This window comes from Rissa tridactyla, chromosome 20 (assembly GCF_028500815.1).
Source record: "Rissa tridactyla isolate bRisTri1 chromosome 20, bRisTri1.patW.cur.20221130, whole genome shotgun sequence".
Taxonomy (NCBI): Eukaryota; Metazoa; Chordata; class Aves; order Charadriiformes; family Laridae; genus Rissa; species Rissa tridactyla.
The window spans coordinates 378,473-387,755 of record NC_071485.1 but is presented as its reverse complement, the minus strand read 5'-3'; the positions used below and the strand labels follow the sequence as shown (position 1 = coordinate 387,755).

General features: G+C 49.7%; 1 protein-coding gene across 1 annotated transcript; it reads left to right on the top strand.

The window, feature by feature from the left end:
* Positions 1-664: 664 nt before the first annotated feature.
* LOC128900143 (olfactory receptor 10AG1-like) lies at positions 665-1,732 on the top strand. Its single transcript, XM_054180922.1, has one exon. The coding sequence runs from the start codon at positions 665-667 to the stop codon at positions 1,730-1,732; it is 1,068 nt and encodes a 355-aa protein (XP_054036897.1).
* Positions 1,733-9,283: the final 7,551 nt, after the last annotated feature.

Here is a 9,283-nt window from a genome sequence, read left to right as displayed (position 1 = left end):
TGTTTAAATGTGCCATGGATGCATCAGTGTCACTGGATTCTTTGGCAGAGAGAAGCCTGTGTTACTTCTGATGGGATTCACCCTTCACTAGGCAAAAACTGATGATTCAGATCTAAGTCTCCCAGATCTTTGTGTGTGGACGCAGCGTCAGGGGATGAGCTCTCCCATGTGAGGAGAGCTGGGATTAATCTCTCTCACTAAGGTCTAAGAATCAAGTCATACCTTGCCTTGCTTTGGTTTGTTTGCCTCTCCTTGCCTAGTCTTCCCCTTTTTCATCCTTCCCCCCTTTTAACCCTATTCCTTCTTAATGTTCTTATATTAAATGCACCTCTTATGAGATCTGGACAAGGAACGTAAGTAAGGCTGTCCTTAAAGGCACTAGTATTTGTCTCTTTTCTTCCGTTTCTCTCATCTCTCACTAGGTGTTCTATTTAATAAAATCACCTCTAAAAGAGAAAGTAAAATTTCTTTTACCCATATGACAATAAAACCCCCAGTTATTCAGGCTCAAGGACTCTGTTCTCTCTCTTTACAAACCTCCCCTCCGCAAGCGACCCACATTAGATTTCCAAACATTCATGCCTATCTTGGTCGAGCTCTCCTAATCCTGCAATCGCATGTATGCTGATGTTTGTAGTCTTTCTCTAGGCTTGAAGTGTCTGTGATGGTGGACAGGCCACCAGCATCCTCTGAGAGCCTGTTTGAATTGCTCTGTGCAGGAAAAATGCCCCAAAGAAAAGGCCTGGAGAGTCACACCAGTGGATCTGGATTCATTCTTCTGGGATTTTCTGACCACTCCAGCCTGCAGGGCTTGTGCTTCACAGTATTGCTGGTCATCTACCTCATGGTCCTCACAGGGAACAGCCTGATTGCGCTCATTACAGTGGTGGACTCAAGCCTCCACAGCCCCATGTATTTCTTCCTGAGGAACTTGTCCTTCCTGGAGATCTGCTACACATCAGTCACTCTGCCAAAAATGCTGGTGGGTTTCCTGCTGGAGGATGGCAGGACCTCCTTCATTGGCTGTGCTGCCCAGCTGTATTTCCTGGTGTTGCTGGGCAGCATTGAGTGCCTTCTCCTGGCTGTCATGGCCTATGACCGCTACATAGCCATCTGTGACCCCCTGCACTACCCCCTCATCATGAGGAGGGGTCTCTGCATCAGACTGGTGGTGAGGTCGTGGGTGGCTGTCATACCAGTGCAAGTAGGACAGACCTACTGGGTGTTCACTTTGCCCTTCTTTGCATCCCATGACCTTCATCACTTTTTTTGCGATGTGCCCCCTGTGCTGGAGCTGGCCTGTGCAGACACGTTCTGGAACCAAGTGATGCTGTACACCATCATCCTGGGATTTGCAATCTTTCCCTTCTCCTTAATAGTTATTTCTTATATTAAAATTATCAGGGCAATTCTGAAAATACCTTCAGTTCTGGGCAGACACAAAGCCTTTTCCACCTGTTCCTCACACCTCGCGGTGGTGACACTCTTCTATGGCTCGGCCACAGTCGTCTACTTAAAGCAACAGTCAAGGGATTCTGTAGACACCGACAAATACCTTGCCCTGTTTTACACAATTTTTACCCCAGTGTTTAACCCTGTCATCTATAGCCTGAGGAATAAGGAAGTGAGAATTGCCTTGAAGAGACTCCTATGGACAAAGTGGTACTACAGAGTACGTAAAATCCTCTCAAATAGTCCCAAAAAAGTCCCACTGGGCTACATGGTTGCCTGAAGAAAGGCATCTCATATCTGCTGAAACAAAACCATGTGTCCAGCCTGGCTTTCATCCTCCTCAAGAAAGGGAAAGGTGTCGTGAGGCATTCCTCCTATGTTGTGTCCCACTTTGATATCTTTGTACTCTAGAGCATCTTCAGTGCCTCTGAGTAGTTTAATGCAAACAGCTACTTCAAGCTGTGTCTGACCAAATAATGTTAAAGGGAAATAGTCAAAGCATGGTCAGTAGCCAGTGATGCCCAGAAAGTGAGACAAGTGGTGAAGAGACGACCAGCCTCACGTTTGAGAAATCGCTTGCTAGACCCTATGGGCTATCTTCTACAGCATCCCTGCATGGAATCGCCTTAAAAGTGTTCAAAGATATGAAGGGCTTCAAAGCATCTCCCCCTGCTATGATGTCTTGCTCTGAGTTGTGTAATTCTTGACTAACCTGACATAAAAATAAAAGATAAAAAGGTCACCAGGAGGACAGTCCAGCACTGGAATGGGGTCCCAGAGAATGGTGGAGTTTCTGTTTGTTGTGGTTTAACACCAGCCGGCAACTAAGCACTACACAGTCACTCACTCACTTCCCGCCAGTGGGGTGGGAGAGAGAATCAGAAGGGTAAAAGTGAGCAAACTCTGGGGCTGAGATCAAGCAATTTAATTGGTAAAGCAAAAGCCGCACACTTAAACAAAGCAAAACAAGGAATTAATTCCCTACTTCCCATCGGCAGGCAGGTGTTCGGCCACCTCCAGGAAGGCAGGGCTCCATACCACATAATGGTTACTTGGGAAGACGAAACACCGTAACTCCAAACATCCCTCCCTTCCTTCTTCTTCCCCCAGATTTATATGGCTGAGCATGATGCTACATGGTAAGGGATATCCCTTTGGTCAGTCGGGGTCCACTGTCCCAGCTGTGTCCCCTCCCAACTTCTCGTGCACCCCCAGCCTACTTGCTGGTGGGCTGGTGTGAGGAGCAGGAAAGGCCATGGTGCTGTGTAAGAGCTGCTCAGCAATAACTAAAACATCCCTGTCTTATCAACACTGTTTCCAGCACAAATCCAAAACACAGCCCCAGACCAGCTACTGTGAAGAAAATCAACTCTATCCCAGCAAAAACAAGCATTTATGTGCTGAATCTGCTTTGCCACTCTGAAACTGTCTCTGGAAAACTAGCTCAGTGGGGTTTTTAGCCCAAATGCATATGCAGCACTGAAGTGTGTTTCCGTATTGTCCTGGTTTAGGCCGAGTTGGCCAATGACGGACAACAGATGCTCTCCCCCAGCTCTCACTCTGAAGAGAGGAAGGAAAGAAAGAGATTTATGAGTTTAGAAGGAATTAATCTACTTTAATGAAATACTTGTAATAAAATAAAAAGGAAATAATGAAATAGATACAGTATATAGAAAACTGTATCAAGCTCCCAGGATGATGTCACTGTCAGGCACTGGGGAAGTCCCAGACTGGACTCAATGACGGACAGGAACTGGATTCCAGGTCTGGAGCCAAGAACGCACAGATCGGGGTCAAAGGCAGATTAACACCGAGCATTCCGCCACCTGAGGAACCTGAACGTACACAAGTCCACATGGTGGACAGACAATTCCCTGTCCTCTCTCTGCCTAGCCGAACAAGGTAACTTAGAGGAGAGGGGGCTGTAGGAACGTGTTTCTGCCCAGCAAAGCAGGCGTGTCTCCCTAGTAACTCCCCCACCTTCCCAGGTACACTTGAAAAATAAGTAGGAGGCTCTGCAAGGGGAACTCAATCATGACGAGGAAGATAATTCAGTGTCCACAGAGGTGTCACCACAGTTAAATCAGACTACACCTCCCATCAAAACATCTTCAGTTAAGGAAAAAAGACCGGTTATTGTTGTAGGTGACTCCCTCCTGAAGGGAACGGAAGGCCCAATATGCAGAACAGACCCACTTCTCAGGGAAGTCTGCTGCCTCCCTGGGGCCCAGGTTAAAGATATAAAAAGAAAACTTCCCTCCCTGGTAAGACCCTCAGATTATTACCCACTACTAATTTTTCAGACAGGCAGAGATGATATGTTAACAAGAAATGCAAGTGCGATCAAGAGAGACTTCCGGGCCTTGGGATGACTGGTTAAAGGGTCAGGACTGCAAGTCATGTTCTCCTCGGTCCTCCCAGTCACAGGGAAGGATGAGGAAAGCAACAGGAAGAGCTGGAAGATCAATACTTGGCTCTGAGCCTGGTGCCAGTGGCAGGACTTTGGTTTTTTTGATCACGGGATGGTTTACATGACACCAGGCCTGCTCAAGACAGATGGGGTACGCCTGTCTCCAAAGGGGAAAAGTATCCTTGCACAGGAGTTGGCAGGGGTCATCAAATGGGCTTTAAACTAGATTTGAAGGGGGAAGGGTATGAATCCAGCAGCAGAGAGGCAAGGATCTTTGATGGCTTAGAAACTATGGCTGCGCCTGGGAATGGTCAGGTAGAAGGTAAGCCTTCTTCCAGCAAAGAGGTGGCAGGACCAGTAGCCCAGCTGAAGTGCTTCTTGTCCTGGGTTGAGCAACACAGGACTAACTTCTCTTCTAATGTCTGGGAAAACGCCACTCTTAGAAGATTCTAGTGTCTAAATTCGTGAAAATATTTGCTTTATAGCCAGCTAGGCTACGTGGGATTCAAGGCCTTGGTGTTTTCAAGCCTTGGCAGGTGCAGGTAGTAGGAGGAGTGAGGCCTGGGCATTTGACCCAGGCTGGCCAACAGGATTATTTCATACCATGAACGTCACATTCGATACAAATGAGAAAGTTTGCTGCGTCGTTTCTCTCTCCCTTGATGGCTGTGGTCCAGAGAAAGTCCTTGCCCCGGTGCCGGACCCCTGAGCCCTTCCCTCCCTCCTGAAGCCGTTGCTCTTGCAGTGTCCGACATTTACTCTCCCCTGCTGGGAGTGCACAGCTTCCTACTGATAGAATTGGCTGAGTATAATTCTTGTACATCTTATATTAGTATTGGGATTAATACTGGTGCTTTAATATTGTTGTTAATTATTTAGTCTTATCCTATTAAATCTATTTATATTTCAACCCTCGTGTTTCCTTGCTTTCCGTGATTCCCCTTTCTGCGTGGGGAGGGGTCACTGGGTGATAGAATAGTTGTCTAAATGACAAGAAATTGTTATGGGTTTTCTGAAAACATAACACGTCTACACTAATGCACGCAGCATGGGCAACAAACAGGAGGAGCTGGAAGCCATTGCGCAGCAGGAAAACTATGACGTAGTCGCCATCACAGAAACATGGTGGGATGAGTCGCACAACCAGAGTGCTGCATTAGATGGCTACAGACTCTTCAGAAGGGACGGGCAAGGAAGGAGAGGAGGTGGGGTGGCTTTGTATGTGAGGGAGTGTTAGGAATGTCAAGAGCTTAATGATGGTGACATTAGGGTTGAGTGTTTATGGGTGAGAATCAGGGGGAGGGCCAATAAGACAGATATCGTGGTGGGAGTCTGTTATACACTGCCCAACCAGGATGCAGAGGTGGATGAAATATCGTACAAGCAGCTGGGAGAAATCTCATGATCGCTGGCCCTTGCCCTGGTGGGAGACTTCAACCTACCCGATATCAGCTGGTAGCACAATACGGCTGAGAGGGAACAGCCTAGGAAGTTCCTGGAGTGTGTTGCGGAGAACTTCCTGACACAGCTGGTGAGGGAGCTGACAAGGGAAAGAGCCCTGCCGGACCTGTTTTTTGTAAATGGAGAAAGACTTGTGGGGGATGTGACAGCTGGAGGCCATCTTGGGCATAGTGACCATGAAATTATTTTCAATTCTCAGAGGAGCAAGGAGGGTGGTCATCAGAACTGCCACCATGGACTTCCAGAGGGCAGACTTTGGTCATTCCAGGAGGCTGCTTGACAGAGCCACTTGGCAGGCAGTCCTGAAGGGCAAAGGAGTCCAGGAAGGCTGGACATTTTTCAAGACGAAAGTCTTAAAGGTGCAGGAGCAGGCTGTCCCCATGTGATGTAAAATGAGACATCAGGGAAAAAAAACAGCCTGGCTGAACAGAGAGATACGGTTACAACGCAGGGAAAAAAGGAGAGTTTATGGTCTTTGGAAGAAGGCCACTCAGGAAGGCTACAAGGATATTGTAAGGCTATGTAGGGAGAAAATTAGACAGGCTAAAGCCCAACTAGAACTTAAGCTGAATTTGGATGTTAAGAACAATAAGAAAAGTTCCTATAAACACACTAGTAACAAAAGGAGGACTCGGGAGAATCTCCATCCTTTATCCAATGAAGGCAGTAACATAGCGACAAAGGATGAGGAAAAGGCTGAGGTACTTAGTGCCGCCTTTGCCTCCTTCTTTAGTAGTAGAGTGGGTTGTTCCCTGAGTACCCAGACCCCTGAGCTTGTAGATAAGGGCAGGGAGCAGAATGAAGCCCCCGTAATCCAAAGGGAGATGGTGAGGGACCTGCTCCAACAGCTAGACATACACAAGTCTATGGGGCTAGGTGGCCTCCATGCAAGGGTACTGAAGGAGCTGGCAGAAGTACTCACCGAGCCACTTTCCATCATTTACCAGCAGTCCTGGTGAACTGGGGAGGTCCCAGTTGACTGGAGGTTAGAAAATGTGATGCCCATCCACAAGAAAGGACGGAAGGAAGATTTGGGGAAGTACAGGCCTGTCAGTCTGACCTCAGTGCCTGGGAAGGTCATGGAACAGATCATGCTCAGTGCCATTATGTGGCACATGAAGGACAACCAGGTGATCAGGCCCAGTCAGCATGGGTTCATGAAAGGCAGGTCCTGCCTGACAAACCTGATCTCCTTCTATGACAGAGTGACCCGCTTGGTGGATGAAGGAAAGGCTGTGGATGTTGTTTACCTGGAGGCTAGTAAAGCCTTTGACAATGTTTCCCACAGCATTCTCCTGGAGAAACTGGCTGCCCATGGCTTGGAGAGGTGTACGCTTTGCTGGGTAAAAACTCTCACTAATGGAACTCCTCAAGGCAGCGGTAGAGGTTGGATGGCTCTTCCAAAGCTGGTATCAGGAATGCACCCAAGGAACTGTTCCATGAAAAGCCCTCTTGGTGTTCTGGGGCTCTCCACAGACTCAGGGGGACAGGGTCAGAGTTGCAGGGGAATCTGTTAAGGACCAAGGGCTGGGCCTAGAATCATAGAATCATGTAATCATAGAATCTTCATGGTTGGAAAGGACCTTTGAGATCATCGAGTCCAACCATACACACACACAAAAAAAAAACAACCTGCAAACAAACAACCTACAATCTCTGCCCTTCAGAGCATGCCCTGAAGTGCCCAATCTAGACATTTCTTAATTACCTCTAGGGATGGGGACTCAACCACCTCCCTGGGCAGGCTGTTCCAGTGCCTGACCACTCTTTCAGTAAAGTCATTCTTCCTGATATCTAATCTAAACCTCCCCTGTCGCAGCTTCAGACCATTTCCTCTGGTCCTGTCATTATTCACCTGGGAGAAGAGGCCAACACCCACCTCTCTCCACCCTCCTTTCAGGTAGTTGTAGAGGGCAATGAGGCAATGAGGTCTCCCCTCAGCCTCCTCTTCTCCAAGCTAAACATGCCCAGCTCCCTCAGCCTCTCCTCATATGCCCTGGTCTCCAGACCCCTCACCAGCCTGGTAGCTCTCCTCTGGACACGCTCCAGCACTTCAATGTCCCTCTTGTACAGAGGGGCCCAGAACTGAACACAGTACTCGAGGTGAGGCCTCACCAGTACTGAACACAGAGGCACTATCACTTCCCTGCTCCTGCTGGCCACGCTATTCCTGATACAAGCCAGAATGCTGTTGGCCTTCTTGGCCACCTGGGCACACTGCTGGCTCATGTTAAGCTGGCCGTCCACCAGCACCCCCAGGTCCTTTTCTGCTGGGCAGCTTTCCAGCCACTCTTCCCCAAGCCTGTAGCGTTGCTTGGGGTTGTTGTGACCGAAATGCAGGACCCGGCACTTGGCCTTATTAAACCTCATACAGTTGGCCTTGGCCCATCGATCCATCCTGTCCCGGTCCCTCTGTAGAGCCTTCCTACCCTCCAGCAGATCAACACTCCCACCTAGTTTGGTGTCATCTGCAAACTTACTGAGGGTGCACTCAATCCCCTCATTCAGATCTTTGATAAAGATATTGGTGGCACATGTCCAAGAAGAGTGCAAATGGCTTTTGATTGTCCTTCCTGGTACTGTCCCACTTGTGGTGCGGCTGATGGCCAATGCTATCCTAGAGAGGAACTTGGAGTTGCCAGCAGAGCTCAGGGGATCTCCCAGAAAAGTATGTGAGTCTGGGTGAGCAACGAGTGGCACCTCATAAAATGGCTGACCATGCAAGGTGGAGTGTCCTTGAAGGAAAGATGAACCTGAAGAGCCCATGGGATAACGAGGCCCCTGCAATGCCAGGAGGCAGCAGGCCAAAGGGACATAAGACTAAACAATGGTTCAGTCCACTGTCCTGGAAACCCTGCGGGATTGATCTAGTGCAGCCCTTCCCTGCCCTTTGTGAAACTGAAGACACCCCTTGGTCCTGCCAAGCCCTGTCCTTAGCTACTGAGCAATGAGGGAAGATGGAAGGGGGCTTAGCAGCAGTGATCCCTTTCTGGCAAGTTCTGCTCCTCACCCCGACCAGCATGGCCAGTGCAGGGTCACCCCATGGCCTCAGGGCACCACAGCCCCCTCCCTCTGCAGAGCAGAAACAGCAGCTCAGGGCCCTGCAGGGAGCATGGGGTGGGAACCAGGAATGCCCAGCCAGGCCAGCCTGGACACGCTTACCTGGGGAAAGGCTCTCTGGGGAGAAGGGGTGTCCCTGGAGAAGAGCAAGGGAGCATTTCTGTGCTTGCAGGGAGGAATCCTTGAGAAGGAGAAATCTCTTTCTGCAGGCCCCCACTCAGGGCAGGCTGCTCTGTGCCTGGACCAGGACTCTTGTGCTGGCCTGGGGAGAGGGGCTGGCACTGAGGGGACACAGACCATCTGTGGCCCAGGCACTGGGGGAGGCCACCAAAACAGGCGGGCTGAGGGGGACAGAGCCCTGGGGGCTGCCAGGGTACTTTGCCGGGGGGATGTCTCCCCACCCTCGAGGACACCTGTCCCATGCGGTTCCAGCATGGTGGGCCCATCGAACCATTACGGGGGCAGCAGGGCCAGCCTCCCCATTGCTCTCCGGTTTCCCCATCCCCTTACTCCTCGCTCAGTCACATCCCTCTAAACTACCCAGGTGCTGCTTTGAGCTTCAGGCAGTTGGAAGAATGCCCTGGTCTTTCAGCAGGCTAATAATCTCTTCAGCAAAATCCTTCCATGTGTTTATATCTATCATATCCCACCCATCTCTCCCCCATACTTCGAGTGAGGTTATCCCTTTTGGATGACGACCCTCACTGGAGGAGGTTCACCAGGTTGAAGAAGCCCATGTCCCTCACCGTCCCCACACAGGGCTTATGTGCTAGGTCCCAATCCTCAAAAACAAGAAATTCCAACTGAACTCAAGAAAACATGTTTCGGCATCAAGGGCGCATGACCCTGGCACAGGCTGCCCGGAGAGGCTGTGGAGTGTCCATTCGTGGAGATACTTAA